We start from the raw sequence: 20027 nt of genomic DNA on the forward strand, positions 1-20027 counted from the left end.
TTTCTCCTAGGCCTTCCTTCTGAAACATTTATCACATTTGGAACACTTATGGTTTCTCTCCCGTACGAGTCCTTTAGTGCTCTTTCAGTTGGTCCTTCCTATGGAAACATTTATCACATTCTGAACATTGAAATGGTTTCTCTCCTGTATGAGTTCTTTCATGCCATTGTAGCTCAGCCTTCCTTGTGAAACATTTATCACATTCTGAAGATTGAAATGGTTTCTCTCCTGTATGAGTTCTTTCAGGCCGTTGTAGCTCAGCCTTCCTTATGAAACATTTATCACATTCTGAACATATGAATTGTTTCTGTCGAATATGAGTCCTTTTGTGAATATTCAGGTAGGTCTTCCATTTGAAGCACTTTTCACATTCTGAACATTTAAAAAGGTTTCTCTCCGGTATGAATCCATTCATGCCGTTTCAGATTCCCTTTGAAGCTAAACAATTTATCACATTCTGAACATTGAAATGGTTTCTCTCCGGTATGAGTCCTTTTGTGGTTTTCCAGCCTTACCCTTGTTCTGAAACATTTATCACATTCTGAACAGTTAAATGGTTTCTCTCCAGTATGAGTCATTTCATGACGTGTCACATATGCCTTGACTCTGAAACATCTATCACATTCTGAACATTTAAATGGTTTCTCTCCTGTATGAATCCTTTCGTGACTTTCTAAGTCACCCTTGGTTCTGAAACATTTATCACATTCTGAACAGTTAAATTGTTTCTCTCCTGAATGAGTCCTCTTGTGCCTTCCCAGATTCACCTTGGTTCTGAAACATTTATCACATTCTGAACAGTTAAATGGTCTGTCTCCTGTATGAATCATTTCATGCCGTTCTAAGTCAACCTTGGATCTGAAACATTTATCACATTCTGAACAGTTAAATGGTCCCTCTCCTGTATGAATCATTTCATGCCGTTTCAGATGCTCTTTGAAGCTAAAGCATTTATCACATTTTGAACATTTAAATGGTTTCTCTCTATGAGTCAATTCATGAAGCTTCACCTCAGCCTTGGATCTGAAACATTTATCACATTCTGAACAGTTAAATGGTCTGTCTCCTGTATGAATCATTTCATGCCGTTCTAAATCAACCTTGGATCTGAAACAATTATCACATTCTGAACAGTTAAATGGTCTCTCTCCAGTATGAATCATTTCATGCCGTTTCAGATGCTTTTTGAAGCTAAAGCATTTATCACATTCTGAACATTTAAATGGTTTCTCTCCTGCATGAATCCTTTCATGAACTTTCAGGTTGCCCTTGGTTCTGAAGCATTTATGACATTGTGAACATTTAAAATTCTCTCTATGAGTCAATTCATGAACTGTCACCTCAGCCTTGCTTCTGAAACGCTTATCACATTCTGAACATTTAAATAGTTTCTGTCCTGTATGAATCATTTCATGACATTTTACCTCAAACTTCGTATTGAAACATTTATCACATTCTGAACAGTTAAGTGGTTTCTCTCCGGTATGTGTCCATTCATGAGGTTTCACCACGGCCATATTGCTGAAACATTTATCACATTCTGAACATTTAAATGGTTTATGTTCCATGTGACCTATTTTATGCAGTTGTAGGTTCCTTTTCTCACTGGAACATTTATCACATTCAGAATATTTACATGGTTTTTCACAGTTTCCAGAGTATCCAGATGGATTAGTTTTGTACATACCTTGGCAGTCATGAATTTCAGTCCTAAGCCCACTTACGTGGTGCTCAATAAAATTGGAGGTTTCCCAAACATCAGCACTTTTAAAATCTCTCTCATCTTTGAGTCTTCCAGGTTGTAAAAGTCTTGGGAAACAGCTACAGTTTCTCTTTTGTCTCTCTAATCTTTCTCCTTTCTGAGCTGCTGCTTTCTCATTGGTTGGTACTATGCTACCGATACCTCCTTCACAGTCTGCTGAAGGATCTGTGCTGTCTCTGGAGGAGTCTTCGTGTTTCCATTCCTCTTTCTGCTGCTCATCGCACATTCTCACTCTTTCACTCTCATTCCCAAATCCATCATCTGTTGGATAAAATAGAAGAGTACGATCATTCATTTTACAGCTGCTTCAATGCCACTGAACACTGGGGGTTAGGCAGCCCCAGGGGATTCTTGAGAATATGGCCTCGTAAATATGAAGGGTACAAATTTACAGACGTGAAGATGTTAAATACATTTCTCTTACTATGGATTAAACAAAACACAAAAACATTCCCCTGCACTACTCAGGCCAAAGCAATTAAATTACCTCAGAACAAAACCTCCCCCTTTCCCTGAGAGGACCTCTCTGCTACAGTATAATTAGGTCCATGACTTTGTTTGATCAAAGAGGGAAACAGCTGGAGAGAAGGAAGCAGGTGGCCAGTGTTTCCATCAGCGCTATATTATGGCTGGAGGGTTCTGGAGGGAACAGGGCAGGTGAAGAGACCTGGATGCCTTAAGGTGAGACAGAAAAGATGGAACAGTAAAACCAACTGGTTCCTGAGAACGTCACCTTTTCCTCAGAACCATGACCCCTTACCTTGTATAAGTGTGATAAGAGGTTCTAACAAGAATGGGCCCAATTAGGTCCCAGGAAATGCATCTTTTATGTGCCTTCTCAATCAAAAATAAAATGACATTTTACAGAACCAATGTCTTTGAATTCTAAGCTAAGAGAAATTGTACGTAAGTCTCACTGACCATCTCTCCCTTTTGCCTGTGTAGCCCAATTACCCTGCGGCCACCTGGAGGGTCTGTCTCCAACATTGCTCAGGACCGCCTGCACCTGGGCATGTGCTCTATACTAGCACCCTCCTCCCACCGACTGTGTGCCTCTGAGCTAGTCTCCAACTCTCAGATTATTCTTTGGTGATTTCTAGGACACTGGGGCCACACTCCAGGAGTTCCACAGTTTCTAGAAAGCAAACCCAAAAACACAAACCAGGACTTAGTCAGTCCAGGACAGCAGAACTAATAAACTATAGGTTTATTATCATGAAAACGAACAGTGAATGTTTGAAAAAACAGATGAAAAAGTACAGCAAGCAATAACAGATAACCACCAAAACAAGGGCCAACATTAAAACTATCTAACACTTGTTACTACCTGGGTAGCACCTGGGGAGTTCAGGAACTTAACTGTTCACAAGCCATGAACAGGATCTCAGGACAGAGATGTTCCTCCTGTGTATCCCCACACTGAAAATAGAGAAACTTCCAGTACCTCCTGGCTAGTTTGAAGTCCAGGGCTAATCAGAGCCCCAGGGCATCAACTTTGAAAGTATCTGGCCAATGATTGCAGATTGCCTTTCCATAAGCTTAAACTGGAAAAGAGAAAGCCTTTTTTTCTGCTACAGCTTTAAAACTCAAAACAAGAGCTATCTGCTGGCCAACTAGTAGAAAAACATTTCATGAAATAATACAGTTTTCAGGCTTAGAAACCCAGTGTTTCGTCACATTTATGTTATCTTTTGGAAGGCACGTCAAGGGTGGATACCTCGAATATTTTTACTGCTCTAATTGCCTACTGCTCATGTTTGATCTATTCTTACTGTACACCGCCTTGAGTAAATTCCTTCAAAAAGGCAGTAAATAAATCCTAATAAATAAATAAATGATAACAGTAGCTTTATATAGGGAAAGAACAGACCCAGAGTAGCCCGGGAGGCTGTATTCCAGTCTAAAGGGAATGGGGGGATGGGTAAACCCAATCTGGAAAAATATTACCAAGATGCACAACCTAAGGCAGAGTAGCAGGTACCCCCAATCCACCCCAAACAATTGTTAGTCTGGGCGTGAGCCCTTGGACCTAGGCCAAGGCCTAATATAGCTTTTAGGCCAAGGCCTAGGTTGGACCAAACAGGCACTATACACGACCCCAGCTACCAAGCCCTGCACACACACACGCAACCAACTTGCACAGAAAGGGAAAGATAGGGCATTCAGGCGGGCCTCACGGCCTATCTGGAACCGATGCACTCAGAATGCATGCATGCAGGCCTCACGGCCTACCTGGAACCGAGTCATACTTAGGGAGGGGAGAAAGAGACTAAGCGAGGCCCCCCCCCCCCCCCAGGGGACTGGAGCACCAGCAACACCCTCAGTGCTGGTAAACAAGGAGAAAGGGTAGCTTACACAGAGACACGTCAAGTGAGGGACTGATAAGATACTGTAGGCAAAGACCCTCAGTAAACAGGGAAGGGAAAGGTTAGCAAAAGGGAGAACCCCTGGTAAGCCTTTTCTCAGCTGAGAGGTGCCCAGCTCTACCACCGGCTGCCTTTCAGGTGCTGTGGAGGACTTGCAGCTCATCTGCATATCCTTTACAGCCTTCTCCGGGGTGACTCCCAGGTCCACTCCGATCCACTCAGGGCCTCTGCTTTAGGTGCCGCACGCCGTTATTTTCTCTTTACATCTATTTTTCTTCCAGTTACTACTTATGGCTCCAGTACACTTTTTCTTCTTGGCACTGTCTCTTCCTAATTTGTTTCTCCATCTTAAAACACTGTATACTCCAGGAACACATTGTCCACCATCTGTATTCATCATCTCACCATCTCTTTTTTCCTCTTCCTTTTTCTCAGCTCTCAACCTTAAACATTTACTTCCTTCTATTCGTCCATCTCCTTTCTATCTGAGTACATCTTGCCTTCGTCACTGTTGTCGTACCTCTCCTACTCTTCTCCGTACTCTTTTACTCCTTCTCCTGCTCTCCGCTGGGGACATTAATCCCAGTCCTGGTCCTCCACATCAGCTCTCATCCTATTTGTGCAGGTCACACCGTGATATCTCCAATCTAATTTCTGTTCCTCTCCTCCCACCTCCTTCCCTGCCTTGCATTCTGTGGAATGCCCGCTCTGTCTGTAACAAACTTTCCTAAATCCATGACTTCTTTATCTCTCGTGCTCTCTATCTGCTTGCCCTAACAGAAACTTGGCTTTACCCTGAAGACTCTGCTTCAGTTGTGGCCCTATGCCATAGAGGTTATCTTTTCTCCCATACTCTTCGCCCGGTTGGCCGCGGAGGTGGTGTCGGGCTACTACTTTCACCCTCTTGTAGATTTCAACCTCTTCTACCTCAGTCTCACTGTTTTTCTTCCTTCGAAGTCCACTCCATCCGTCTATTTGCTCCTCTGCCTCTCCGAGTAGCAGTTATTTATCGACCCCCTGATGTCCCTTTCTTCCTTTCTCACTGACTTTGATGCTTGGCTTTCCTTCTTTCTTGAACCTTCATCTCATTCCCTCATTCTTGGGGATTTTAACATTATTTATTTATTTATTTATTACATTTGTACCCCACATTATCCCACCTATTTGCAGGCTCAATGTGGCTTACAGAGTGTTATTATGACATATTCATGACAGGATAATAGATATAGTCGGTGGTAGGACGAAGATATTTGAAGAAAGAGAAGGGGGTATTAAATAGGGTGATGTAGGAGGTGTAATTGGTTGTGTGGGTGGGTTGTGTGGTGATTTGTGTCTTTAGGGGTTCTTTTTGTAGGATCTGTTGAAGAGATGTGTCTTCAAGGATTTGCGAAAGTTGCTTAGATTGTCCATGGTTTTTAAGGTTGGGGGTAACGCATTCCATAGCTGTGTGCTTCTATACGAGAAGGTGGTGGCGTTTGCTTGCTTGTATTTGAGTCCTTTACAGCTGGGGAAGTTCAGGTTGAGGAATTTGCGGGCTGATCTCTTGGCGTTTCTGGGCGGTAGGTCCACTAGATTAGACATGTAAAGTGGGGCATCTGCGTGAATGATCTTGTGTACAATCGTGCATATCTTGAATTCGATGCGTTCCTTGAGTGGTAACCAGTGAAGGTTCTCTCTTAAGAGTGTCGCACTTTCGTATTTGGTTTTACCAAATATGAGTCTGGCTGCGGTATTTTGGGCTGTTTGGAGTTTCTTAATAGTCTGTTCTTTGCAGCCGGCGTACAGAGTGTTACAGTAGTCCAAGTGACTTAATACCATAGACTGTATCAGGGTACGGAAAATGCTTCTCGGGAAATAAGGCTTGACTCTTTTGAGTTTCCACATCGAGTAGAACATCTTTTTTGTCGTGTTCTTCACGTGGGTATCGAGAGTGAGGTTTCGGTCTATGGTAACTCCGAGAATCTTCAGGTTTTCTGAGATAGGAAGGGTCCAGTATGGTGTAGTAATAGTGGAGTAGTTGTTTGTGTTATATTGAGAAGTGAGTACTAGGCATTGAATTTTTTCAGTGTTGAGTTTTAGACGGAATGAATCTGCCCAGGTGTGCATGATTCTGAGGCCTTGGTTGATCTCGTTGGTGATTTCGGTTATATTGTGTTTGAACGGGATGTAGATTGTGACATCGTCTGCATATATGAAAGGGTTAAGGTTTTGACTGGCTAATAGTTTGGCTAGTGGTATCATCATTAAGTTGAAGATGGTAGGTGATAAGGGGGATCCTTGAGGAACTCCGCATTCCGGTGTCCATGGAGGTGATCTTTCGGCATAGGGTATGATACATACCTGTAGCAGTTGTTCTCCGAGGACAGCAGGCTGATTGTTCTCACGACTGGGTTGACGTCCGCGGCAGCCCCCACCAACCGGAAGAAGCTTCGCGGGACGGTCGGCACGCAGGCCACGCCCACCGCGCATGCGCGGCCGCCTTCCCGCCCGTGCGCGACCGCTCCCGCCAGTTGAATGACAAGCAATAAAATATGAAACACACAACTCCAAAGGGGAGGAGGGAGGGTAGGTGAGAACAATCAGCCTGCTGTCCTCGGAGAACAACTGCTACAGGTATGTATCATACCCTTTCTCCGAGGACAAGCAGGCTGCTTGTTCTCACGACTGGGGTATCCCTAGCTCTCAGGCTCACTCAAAACAATAACCCAGGTCAATTGAACCTCGCAACGGCGAGGGTACAACAGAAATTGACCTACGAAGAACAACTAACTGAGAGTGCAGCCTGACCAGAATAAATTCGGGTCCTGGAGGGTGGAGTTGGATTTACACCCCAAACAGATTCTGCAACACCGACTGCCCGAACCGACTGTCGCGTCGGGTATCCTGCTGGAGGCAGTAATGTGATGTGAATGTGTGGACAGATGACCACGTCGCAGCCTTGCAAATCTCTTCAATAGTGGCTGACTTCAAGTGGGCCACCGACGCTGCCATGGCTCTGACACTATGAGCCGTGACATGACCCTCAAGAGCCAGCCCAGCCTGGGCGTAAGTGAAGGAAATGCAATCTGCTAGCCAATTGGAGATGGTGCGTTTCCCGACAGCGACCCCTAGCCTGTTAGGGTCGAAAGAAATAAACAATTGGGCGGACTGTCTGTGGGGCTGTGTCCGCTCCAAGTAGAAGGCCAATGCTCTCTTGCAGTCCAATGTGTGCAACTGACGTTCAGCAGGGCGGGTATGCGGCCTGGGGAAGAATGTTGGCAAGACAATTGACTGGTTAAGATGGAACTCCGACACCACCTTCGGCAGGAACTTTGGGTGAGTGCGGAGCACTACTCTGTTGTGATGAAATTTAGTATATGGAGCATGAGCTACTAGGGCTTGAAGCTCACTGACCCTACGAGCTGAAGTAACTGCCACCAAGAAAATGACCTTCCAGGTCAAGTACTTCAGATGGCAGGTATTCAGTGGCTCAAAAGGAGGTTTCATCAGCTGGGTGAGGACGACGTTGAGATCCCATGACACAGTAGGAGGCTTGATAGGGGGCTTTGACAAAAGCAAGCCTCTCATGAATCGAACGACTAAAGGCTCTCCAGAGATGGCTTTACCTTCCACACGATAATGGTAAGCACTAATCGCACTAAGGTGATTCCTTACTGAGTTGGTCTTGAGGCCAGACTCTGATAAGTGCAGAAGGTATTCAAGCAGGTTCTGTGCAGGGCAAGAACGAGGTTCTAGGGCCTTGCTCTCACACCAAACGACAAACCTCCTCCACTTGAAAAAGTAACTCTTTTTAGTGGAATCCTTCCTAGAGGCAAGCAAGACCCGGGAGACACCCTCAGACAGACCCAACGCAGCGAAGTCTACGCCCTCAACATCCAGGCCGTGAGAGCCAGGGATTGAAGGTTGGGGTGCAGCAACGCTCCGTCGTTCTGCGAAATGAGAGTCGGAAAACACTCCAATCTCCACGGTTCTTCGGAGGACAACTCCAGAAGAAGAGGGAACCAGATCTGACGGGGCCAAAAGGGCGCTATCAGAATCATGGTGCCGCGGTCTTGCTTGAGCTTCAGTAAGGTCTTCCCCACCAAAGGTATGGGAGGATAAGCATACAGGAGGCCGGTCCCCCAATGAAGGAGAAAGGCATCTGACGCTAGCCTGCCGTGTGTCTGAAGTCTGGAACAGAACAGAGGCAGCTTGTGGTTGGTCTGAGAGGCGAAAAGATCCACCGAGGGGGTGCCCCACTCTCGGAAGATCTTGCGTACCACTCTGGAATGGAGCGACCACTCGTGCGGTTGCATGACTCTGCTCAGTCTGTCGGCCAGACTGTTGTTTACGCCTGCCAGGTACGTGGCTTGGAGAAGCATGCCGAACCGACACGCCCAACGCCACATACCGACGGCTTCCTGACACAGGGGGCGAGATCCGGTGCCCCCCTGCTTGTTGACGTAATACATTGCAACCTGATTGTCTGTCCGAATTTGGATAATTTGGCAGGACAGCCGATCTCTGAAAGCCTTCAGTGCGTTCCAGATCGCTCGGAGCTCCAGGAGGTTGATCTGCAGATCCTTTTCCTGGAGGGACCACAGACCCTGGGTGTGAAGCCCATCGACATGGGCTCCCCACCCCAGGCGAGATGCATCCGTCGTCAGCACTTTCGTGGGCTGCGGAATTTGGAATGGACGTCCCAGGGTCAAATTGGTCCGTATGGTCCACCAGAGCAGTGAAGTGCGGCAACTGGTGGAGAGGCGGATGACATCCTCTAGATTCCCGGTGGCTTGAAACCACTGGGAAGCTAGGGTCCATTGAGCAGATCTCATGTGAAGACGAGCCATGGGAGTCACATGAACTGTGGAGGCCATATGACCCAGAAGTCTCAACATCTGCCGAGCTGTGATCTGCTGAGACGCTCTGGTCTGCGAAGCCAGGGCCAAGAGATTGGTGGCCCTCGCTTCGGGAAGGTAGGCCTGAGCCGTCTGGGAATTCAGCAGCGCTCCTATGAATTCCAGAGACTGAGTTGGCTGGAGATGGGACTTTGGGTAATTTATCACAAACCCCAGCAGCTCCAGAAGTTGAATAGTGCACTGCATGGACCGGAGGGCTCCTGCCTCCGAGGTGTTCTTGACCAGCCAATCGTCGAGATATGGGAACACGTGCACTCCCAGCTTGCGTAGGTAGGCCGCTACCACCACGAGGCACTTGGTAAACACTCGTGGGGCAGAGGCGAGCCCAAATGGCAGCACACAATACTGAAAGTGGCGTGCGCCCAGGCGGAATCTGAGATACTGTCTGTGAGCTGGCAGTATCGGTATGTGAGTATATGCGTCCTTTAAATCCAGGGAACATAGCCAATCGTTTTTCTGAATCATTGGCAGAAGGGTGCCCAAGGAAAGCATCCTGAACTTTTCTTTGACCAGGAATTTGTTCAGGCCTCTCAGGTCTAGGATGGGACGCATCCCCCCTGTTTTCTTTTCCACAAGGAAGTACCTGGAATAGAATCCCTGCCCTTCCTGCCCGGGTGGTACGGGCTCGACCGCATTGGCGCTGAGAAGGGCGGAGAGTTCCTCTGCAAGTACCCGCTTGTGATGGGAGCTGAAAGACTGAGCTCCCGGAGGACAATTTGGAGGCAGGGAGGCCAAATTCAGGGCGTATCCGTACCGCACTATTTGGAGAACCCACTGGTCGGAGGTTATGAGAGGCCACCTTTGGTGAAAGAATTTTAACCTCCCTCCGACCGGCAGGTCGTCCGGCACGGACACTTGTAGGGCGGCTACGTTCCCATGGATCCAGTCAAAAGCCCGTCCCCGGCTTTTGCTGTGGAGGCGCAGGGGGCTGCTTAGGCGCACGCTGTTGACGGGAACGAGCGCGCTGGGGCTGTCCCTGTGCCTGACGAGGCCTTCGGGCCGGCTGGTTGTACCTACGCTTCGCAAAAGAATAGGGTGCAGCCTGCCGAGCCCGGGAAAAAACGCCCGCCCGCGGGGGCGGGTGCTGAAGGCGCCCGGTGGGAGAGCTTGTCGAGAGCGGTTTCCCGCTGATGCAGTTGGTCAACCATCTGCTCGACCTTCTCGCCAAAAATATTATCCCCCCGGCAAGGGACATCAGCCAGTCTCTGCTGGGTGCGGTTGTCCAGGTCAGAGGCACGCAGCCATGAGAGCCTGCGCATCACTATACCTTGGGCCGCAGCACGAGATGCCACGTCACAGGTGTCAAAAATCCCCCTGGACAGGAACTTTCTGCACGCCTTCAGCTGCCTGACCACCTCCTGATAAGGCCTGGACTGCTCCGGCGGGAGCTTATCGACCAGGTCCGCCAGCTGTTGCACATTGGTCCGCATGTGGATGCTCATATAGAGCAGGTAAGATTGGATGCGGGTCACGAGCATGGAGGATTGGTAGGCCTTCCTCCCAAATGAGTCCAGAGTGCGAGACTCCCGCCCCGGGGGCGCCGAGGCGGTATCCCTCGAACTCCGTGCCCTCTTGAGAGCAGAATCCACGACCGCTGAGTCATGGGGCAACTGGGGCCGCATGAGCTCTGGGTCAGAGTGGATCCTGTACTGGGACTCTGCTTTCTTGGGAATGGTGGGGTTAGTTAGTGGTCGCACCCAGTTCCGAAGCAGCGTCTCCTTCAGGACATTGTGCAGCGGTACCGTAGAGGACTCTCTAGGTGGTGATGGATAGTCGAGGACCTCGAGCATCTCGGCCCTCGGCTCTTCCACAGAGACCACGGGAAAGGGAATGCTTATAGACATATCCCGCACAAAGGAGGCAAAGGAGAGACTCTCAGGAGGTGAGAGCTTCCTCTCCGGTGACGGCGTGGGGTCCGAGGGAAGGCCCGTAGACTCCTCTGAGGAGAAATATCTCGGGTCCTCCTCTTCCCCCCACGAGTCCTCATCCTCGGTATCGGACATTAGCTCATGTAGCTGAGTCCGGTACCGGGCCTGGCTCGACGTCGAGGCACCAAGGTCTCGGTGTCGTCGAGCGGTGGACTCCCGCGCCGGCGGGGACGGAGCTCCCTCCATCGACGTCGACGGGGACTCCACCTGCGTGGCGGTCGAGACCGGCACCGCAAGCGGCGGCGGTGTCGACAGCCCCGGCGCCGGGCTAGAGCTCGCCGGCGCCACAGTCATCGGCGCCGGGGGCGCAAGCACCCCCGACGCCGGCACAGCCTGGCGCATCAGCCCTTCCAGGATCCCCGGAAGGATGGCTCTGAGGCACTCGTCCAGGCCCGCTGCCGGGAAAGGCGGTGGGGCCGGTAAGGGTGTCGGTGCCAGAAGCTGCTGGGGGCCAGGAGACGGCACCGAGGTGCCGGAACCCCGACGCGTCGGTACCTCCACCACCGACGGAGATCTCTCCTCTCTGCGATGACGCTTCGGCGTCGACTCCTCTTCAGGGTGCACCGAGGGCTCCCGGTGACGGCGCTTCTTATCTTTTTTCCGGTGCACGTCACCGGCGCCGGAGGGCATGGAGGAGGAGGAGGTCGATCCCCCTCGGTCTCGAGGTACCGGGTCCGACAGGGTTCGGTCCCGTGGCTCACGAGTTGAGGGAGTGACCGGGGCCGACTGCCCACGCGGCCTCTCAACCCCACTCTCACCGGCGGACCGGCGGGCCGACGGGACCTGTTCTCCTGGGGTCGCTGCCATCGGTGCCGATGTCTCGGGCATCGATACCGGTACCGAAGAACCGGCCTTCGATACCGATGCCGTCGAGGTCGACGTCGAGGGGCCGGCGCAAGTTCCAAAAAGACGGTCCCGCAGAACTTGCCTCGCAACCTGAGTCCGTTTCCGGAGACCGAGACACAAAGCGCACGACTTGAGATTGTGCTCCGGCCCGAGGCACTGGAGGCACCAAGCGTGGGTGTCGGTCTGCGAGATCGGCCGGCCGCAGCGACCACACTTTTTAAATCCACTCGGGACCTTCGAGGACATCGACGGAAAAATCGCGTCGGCGAAGTCAAAGTCGGCAATGGTGGCTAAAATCACACCACGAAAAACTCAACCGACCGAGTGGCCACTAGGCCGCAACGTGGTGTCCCCGCTAGAAAGCGAGGGAAAAAGGGGAGCGCGTGCTCCACACGCGCAAAAAATTTCTTTTTTTTTTTTTTTTTTTTTTTAAACAATACAAACAAAATCAGAGGAAACCGAACGGGAATCCAAGCGACGATCCGCGTAAACGCGGTCGAAAATCCGGCGGCTGAACAGAGAGAGAGGCAAACGCACCACTCTCTCAGTCGCGGAAAAAAAGTAACTGGCGGGAGCGGTCGCGCACGGGCGGGAAGGCGGCCGCGCATGCGCGGTGGGCGTGGCCTGCGTGCCGACCGTCCCGCGAAGCTTCTTCCGGTTGGTGGGGGCTGCCGCGGACGTCAACCCAGTCGTGAGAACAAGCAGCCTGCTTGTCCTCGGAGAACTGTTATTACTTGGTAGGATCTGGTGGTGAGGAATCCCTCGAACCACCTGAGGACCGGGCCTCCGACTCCGAAGTATTCTAGAATATGAAGTAATATTCCATGATCAACCATGTCGAAGGCGCTTGACATGTCAAATTGCAGTACTAGTATGTTCTTGCCAGTTGCAATTGTTTTTTTGAATGAGTTCATTGCCGCCACTAGTAAAGTTTCGGTGCTGTGATTTGATCGAAATCCTGATTGTGATTCATGTAGAATTGAGTGTTTATTTAGGTATTCAGTGAGTTGTTTCGTAACTATACCCTCCATTATTTTGGTAATGAGCGGTATAGACGCAACTGGTCGATAATTAGTTAGGTCCATTGTGCTTTTTTTAGCGTCTTTTGGCAAAGGTGTGAGTAGGATGTTTCCTTTATTCGTGGGGAATAGGCCATTTTGGAGTCTGTGGTTGATTTGGTCCGTAAGGTCTTTCTTGAATTGTTTTGGAGCGGCTCTTATTAAGCTAACAGGGCAAATGTCTAATTTGCATTGAGACTTGCTATATTTTTTAAGCCATTGTGAGAGTTCATCTACTGAGATTTCGTCGAAGTTGGTCCATGAACAATCAGCTGGGTATTCCCCAGGTTTTGGATCTAAGCAATCAAGGATTCTTGTATAGTCGGTGGTGTTGTTTGGTATCATGCGCCGGAGTTTTATGATTTTTTCGTTAAAATAATTCGCTGTTAGTAGCGGATGGGGTGTCTGTGTTGTTAGAAGTAACCGGTGTAGTGTTTAGGAGTTTGTTCACAAGTGAGAAGAGCTTATGTGCATCTTTGTAGCTTGGTCCTATTATGGTTTTGTAGTACATTCTTTTAGTTTGTCTGATTTTGTATTTGTATTTTCTTTGCAGCTGTTTCCAGTCATTAAGAGTGATTTCGTCTTTTCTTTTGCTCCATATTCTTTCCAGTCTTCTAACCTGTGTTTTTAAGTCTTTCAATTCTTCATTGAACCATGGTATGGAGTTTTTTCTTTTTGAGGATCTAGTTTGGAGCGGTGCTATGCTGTCTAGTATTGCTGTACATTTGTTGTCCCATTCTTGTAGAAATTGGGGTGAGTCTGTGGGAGTTGCCCATTCGTCAGTATAAAGTTCTTGCCAGAATGTTAGTGGGTCTATTTTGCCTCTTGTGGTATAGGTTCTTTTTTCCTGTTTTCGTTGTGACCCTTTTGTTTTCCATGAGAGGGAGGTATTAGCTTTGTAGTGATCTGACCATGGTGCAGCTGTCCATTTTGTATCTGTGATAGTGAGGATGGGCTCTGATGAGAATTTGTGAGTTATAATGTCTAGTGTGTGTCCTTTTTTGTGGGTGGGTTGCATATTAGGCCAGTGGAGCTCCCATAGTTGGATGAATTCCTTGCATTCGTTTACGCTATTTATGTTAGTGTCTTCGAGGTGTAGGTTGATGTCCCCTGCTATGAGGATGTTCTGGGAGGACACGCAAGTGTTTGATATGAAGTCCATAAAATGTGTTTGTGAATCTTTCCAGTTGCCCGGGGGCCTGTAGAAAATGATTAGGTTTAGTTGATCAAGTAGATCGGGGTGGTTGATTCTAACTGAGGCTATTTCAAGTTGGGGTAGGATGGATTCTGCTGTTGTAGTAACTCTGAATAGTGATTTATAGATTATTGCTATGCCTCCTCCTCTTTTTCCTTCTCTTGTCCAATGGGTAATTTTGTATCCTGGTGGACATAGTTCTAATGATCCCTCTGACTCTTATGTTTCGCTGTTTCTTGCTTTAACATCCTCTTTCAATCTTCAACTGTGCTCCACTGCCCCCACTCACCAGAACGGCCACTGTCTTGATCTTATCCTCTCCTCAAACTGCTCACTCACCAGTTTCTGTGCCTCAACTCTTCCTCTCTCTGACCATCATCTGATAACTTTCACACTTAAAAACCCTCCTCCCCAGTCCCGTCCAATCTTAACCAATACATTTAGGAATCTTCAGGCTATTGACCCTTCTACTCTGTCCTCCAATGTTTCAAATCTCTTCTCTACCACTATGTTATCCAAGTCTGTCAATGAGGCTGTCTCTTCCTATAATACTATTCTCTCCTCTGCTCTGGATACTCTCGCTCCTCTCATTCCCCGTTCTGTAAAACATACCAAACCCCAACCTTGGCTGACCTTTAGAATCCGCTACCTACGTTCCTGTGCCTGCTCTGCCGAACGCCTTGAGCTGAAATCCCGTGCCCATGCTGACTTCATACATTTCAAATTCTTGCTGACCTCCTTCCAGTCTGCTCTTTTACTTGGCAAACAGGACTATTACATCCAGTTGACTAATTCCCTTGGCTTAAACCCTCGTCGTCTCTTTGCCACTTTGAACTCTCTCCTCAAAGTGTCTTCACCTCCAAGCCCCCCTTCACTTTCCCCCCAGACTCTGGCTGAGTTCTTTCATGATAAGGTTCACAAGATTAAACTTGAATTCTCAACCAGGTCACCACCACCTCTCCTTCCCTTAGTCCATTCTCTCAACCCTCCAACCCCTGCCTCCTTTTCTTCCTTTTCTGAAATCACTGAAGAGGAAACTACACATCTTCTTTCCTCCTCAAAACTAACTACCTGTTCCTCTGATCCTATTTCCACCCATCTACTTAACACTATCTCTCGTACTGTCATCCCGTTTATCTATCATATCCTCAATCTTTCACTGTCCACTGCGACCGTTCCTGATGCCTTCAAACATGCCGTAGTCACACCACTCCTTAAAAAAACCTTCATTGGACCATACCTGTCCTTCCAACTATCGCCCCATCTCCCTCCTCCCTTTCCTATCCAAGATACTTGAACATGCTATTCACCGCCTTGACTTGACTTTCTTTCATCTCAAGCTATTCTTGATCCACTTCAATCTGGCTTTCGCCCCCATTCGTTCAACTGAAACAACGCTTGCTAAAGTCTCCAATGATCTGTTCCTAGCCAGATCTAAAGGTCTCTATTCTATCCTCATCCTTCTCGATCTATCTGCTGCTTTTGACACTGTTGATCACAGCCTACTCCTTGATACACTGTCCTCGCTTGGATTTCAGAACTCTGTTCTTTCCTGGTTTTCTTATCTCTCCCAGCGTACCTTTAGTGTATACTCTAGTGGATCCTCTTCTACTTCTATCCCACTGTCAGTTGGTGTACCTCAGGGATCTGTCCTGGGACCTCTTCTCTTCTCTATCTAAACTTCTTCCCTTGGTACTCTGATCTCATCCCATGGTTTTCAGTATCATCTTTATGCTGATGACTCCCAGATCTACCTCTCCACACCAGAAATCTCAGCCGAAATCCAGGCCAAAGTATCAGCCTGCCTGTCTGACATTGCTGCCTGGATGTCTCAGCGCCATCTGAAACTAAACATGACCAAGACTGCGCTTCTTATCTTTCACCCTAAACCAACCTCTCCTCCTCCCCCATTCTCTATTTCTGTGGATAACACTCTCATCCTTCCTGTCTCATCAGCTCGTAACCTTGGGGTCATCTTCGACTCCTCCCTCTCCTTCTCTGCACATATTCAACAGACTGCTAAAACCTGTCGTTTCTTTCTCTACAATATCAGCAAAATTCGCCCTTTCCTTTCTGAGCACACTACCAGAACCCTCATCCACGCTCTTATCACCTCTCGCTTAGACTATTGCAACATGCTTCTCACAGGTCTCCCATTTAGCCATCTCTCTCTTCTTCAATCTGTTCAAAATTCTGCTGCACGACTAATATTCCGCCAGGGTCGTTATGCTCATATTAGCCCTCTCCTCAAGTCACTTAACTGGCTTCCTATCTGTTTCCGCATACAGTTCAAACTCCTCTTATTGACCTATAAGTGCATTCACTCTGCAGCTCCTCGGTACCTCACCACTCTCATCTCTCCCTACATTCCTCCCCGGGAACTCCGTTCACTGGGTAAATCTCTCTTATCTGCACCCGTCTCCTCCACTGCTAACTCCAGACTTCATTCCTTTTATCTTGCTGCACCATATGCCTGGAATAGACTTCCTGAGCCGGTACGTCAAGCTCCATCTCTGGCTGTCTTCAAATCTAAGCTAAAAGCCCACCTTTTTAATGCTGCTTTTAACTCCTAACCCTTATTCACTCAGAACCCTTATTTTATCATCCTCACTTTAATATTCCCTTATCTTTTGTTTGTCCTGTTTGTCTGTCCTAATTAGATTGTAAGCTCTGTCGAGCAGGGACTGTCTCTTCATGTTCAAGTATACAGCGCTGCGTACGTCCAGTAGCACTATAGAAATGATAAGTAGTAGTAGAACGGAGCCTAACACACACACACACACCAGTACAGAAAGGGACAGTGCTCAGCAATACTGGAGGTAGTAAAGGAAGTACTGGAGCAGACACAAAGGGAAGACTGCAATAACAAATAACTGCCAGAAGCAGAGAAGCTCTGCAGACAAAGGGTTAAACCCAGCTGAGCACTCAAATAGAAACCAGAGGCAGGGAATAGGGCAAACAAGGGGTAATCGGGGAGAACGAAGAAAAACAAACAAACAACCCCCACAGAAAGAAATAAGGGACAGGACCTGACAGGCAGAAACAAACACAGAACGAACTCTGAAGGAAGGGCAGCAAACAAGAAACTGGAACAGAACCAGGGCACCAGAGCTAAACAGAGATTCCCAGGTGTAGGGAGAGGGGTAATTAGCCACACACAGACAGAGACAGAGCAAACAGAAACTGCAGCCAGGAGAGGAGAAACTACTCCAGGCAAGCACAGAGCTAACAGCTCACACAGAGATTTAGAGTAAACACCAAAGCAGGGGTTGATGGGAGGGGTGGGCTTAAATAGACAGACTGACATCAGCGCAGCCCCTGATGGACCAATCAGGAGCGGTTTCAAGCATTCCCCTGTCTGACTAGCAGGATTCAAACAGTAACAAAACAACAATGGGTGCAAGCAGAACAAGAGGCTAGTACCTGGTTTCAGTTGAAGATTCTCTCCTGGGCAGCTTTCAAGAGGTCCAAACCCCATCTCCAAAGTAGGGAAATAGACAGTGGAAGGAGAAGAGGAGATGACAGACTTTTATTCCACCAGCGCTGAATTCCTGAATGGTCTCGGCTGACCTTAGTAAGATGTGCAAGAGGAATTTTATACTTACTTGTTACAGAAGGGTGAGTCTGTTCAGCCACCGGTGATTCAGGATTTTCCATGACGGGGAGCTCTTCCTCTTGCTTAATACTCAGTGACAACACAGATGTTACAACTGGAAGGTCTGTGATGAGAAAACAAATTTACAAGGATTCACCAAGTATCTGATAATATTAAATCAGGAAACATGTCCAAATGTTTGATGTTAATGACCAATCTCCCGTGATCTAAAAATGCAAAGCCTGTTAAATCCAGAACATTTACTTACTGTTGTTGGAGTCATTTAGATTTTCTTTTCCCTCCCACTCAAATTGTTGAGTGAAATATTTCTCATCTTCCTTTTTAATCTTGAATATAACATCCGGATTAACAATTGAATAGCCTGTTGATAAGAAGGAAAATTACGTTGAAATTGTATTTATAGAATCCCTCGGGAGGTTCCCTCCGCTTCATGTTTTGATGGAGCAGTGTGTGATGTGTGCACGGAGATGTGTGTATAGATATCTTGAGACGTGTGTATTTGTGTGACAAAACTTGGAGAGAAGAGGCAGCAGTGGCCTGACACTTGATTAAGATTATATCATAGACGTTTTCTCTTCATAGACTCTGCTAATATCCCTATCGTCCATCAGATGGAAAAATTAGTCGTTACCTGAGGAAGCCAAATGGGAATATGAAGGTAAGCCTCCTTGAGATCGAGGGCGGTCAAAAACTGCAATAACGGAGTGGAGGGTTTCCATGCGGAAGTGACGTACTCAGAGCGCCTTGTTTACCTTTTTGAGATCCAAGACTGGCCAGTGAGAGCCTGCCTTTTTGGGAACCACAAAGTATATGGAATAACGGCCCTGTCCAAGCTTTGACTGCAGAACCAGCCGAACTGTCCCGAGTTGAAGTAAGTTGTCCAAGGTTTGTCAGATTGCCTTCACCTTGATGGGTGACTTGCATGGGGACTCGAGAAAGCAATCTGACAGAGGATGAGCAAACTCCAGTTTGAAACCATCTCGGATGACCTCCAAGACCCATTCGTCAGAAGTTACCCTGGCCCATTCCCCCAGGAAGAGGGACAAACAGCCCCCTATGACCGACAGGGGATGGACCAGGGCCCCATCATTGGGAAGCTCTTGCCGCTGGCTGAGCTCACGAGCCCGAGGCGGGATCACGTTGGTCTCCATGAAAGGGCTGGGGCTTCGGAGAGAAACGAGGCTTTTGGAATGCACCAACCCGGCCCGGCCTATAACACCTAGAGGGGCATAATCGAAAGGGATGCCCAAGTTTTCCTGGGGACATCCTCGCAGGACGGCTCCAGCAAGGGGCGGGGAAACCTGTATTATTGAAACAAGATGGGTGGCCATCTTTCATTTCTTTAATACGATCGGGGACGCCCAAATCAGCAAATTTAGGTCGACCTTAGAGATGTTCGTCCCCAGGACTTGGTCGTTTCTGATTTTCAGCGATAATGGAAAGCGAGGACACCCATCTCAGAAACAACCAAATCCAAGCCATTTAGTCATGGGAGGAGCCAGCACTCGTACTGCACTGGTCCCACTAACTGAACGGAAAAATCCCTTCCCTTACCGATCCTTTAGCGATTCGGAAAGGAACGGCATGCATGAAGGAAATCGCATGCAAATGAGCTGCTCGCTGTTAGCTCATTTGCACACGATTTCCTTCCTAAGGAGGAGAAGCCAGTGCAGAGCAGCCAAGCGTTATGCGTGGCTGCACTGTGCATGCCAAAGACGGCTTCATACATGCAGACAAGCTGCGTGTATAATAGCCGTCTACAACCTTAGAAAAACACAAGTCCAGGTGAAAATGTCCAAGTGCTCGTCAGGGACATCTTTTCTATGGTTGAAGGATGTCCTCCGCTATACCTCTGCGATGGCAGTTGAGGATGTCCAAAATGTGGATGTTTCTGTGAGAAGGATGTCCATGCCTTTGCTATGCCTCTGACACCCCCTTTATTTATTTGGATTTTGGATCACAAGTAGCAGCAGTGGGATCTGAACTGGCTACCTCTGGACTGCAAGACCAGTCCTCTAACCACTAGGCCAGTCCTCCACTCCACTCCACTCCCTTGAAATTTGGTCATCCCTGTGGGGGGGGGGGGGGGGCAGTTGAGGATGTCCAAAATGTTTGAAAGAAGGATGTCCATGGCTTCGTTATGCCTCCGCTGACACACACATACCTCTCCCCCCAGGGACCTGCATACTGACCCCCCCCCTCCACAGGGACGGCCAAATTTCAAGGGAGTGGAGTGGAGTGAAGGAGTGGCCTAGTGGTTAGAAGACTGGTCTTGCAGTCCAGAGGTGGCCAGTTCAGATCCCACTGCTGCTACTTGTGATCCAAAATCCAAATAAATAAAGGGGGTGTCAGAGGCAT

The 20027-nt window shown here is 48.3% G+C and overlaps 1 protein-coding gene across 1 annotated transcript in view; it reads right to left on the reverse strand.

The window, feature by feature from the left end:
* Positions 1–238: 238 nt before the first annotated feature.
* Positions 239–20027, reverse strand: part of LOC115463017 (zinc finger protein 780A-like) — a 39944-nt gene continuing 20155 nt past the window's right edge. Inside the window, exons 7-9 of the mRNA XM_030193182.1 lie at positions 17917–18030; positions 17659–17772; positions 239–2023 (exon numbers count right to left, since the gene is read on the reverse strand). Of these exons, the coding sequence (XP_030049042.1) occupies positions 381–2023; positions 17659–17772; positions 17917–18030 (1871 nt within the window). The 3' untranslated portion in view covers positions 239–380. The remainder of the gene's footprint in view (positions 2024–17658; positions 17773–17916; positions 18031–20027) is intronic.

This window comes from Microcaecilia unicolor, chromosome 1 (assembly GCF_901765095.1).
Source record: "Microcaecilia unicolor chromosome 1, aMicUni1.1, whole genome shotgun sequence".
In the NCBI taxonomy this organism is placed as follows: domain Eukaryota; kingdom Metazoa; phylum Chordata; class Amphibia; order Gymnophiona; family Siphonopidae; genus Microcaecilia; species Microcaecilia unicolor.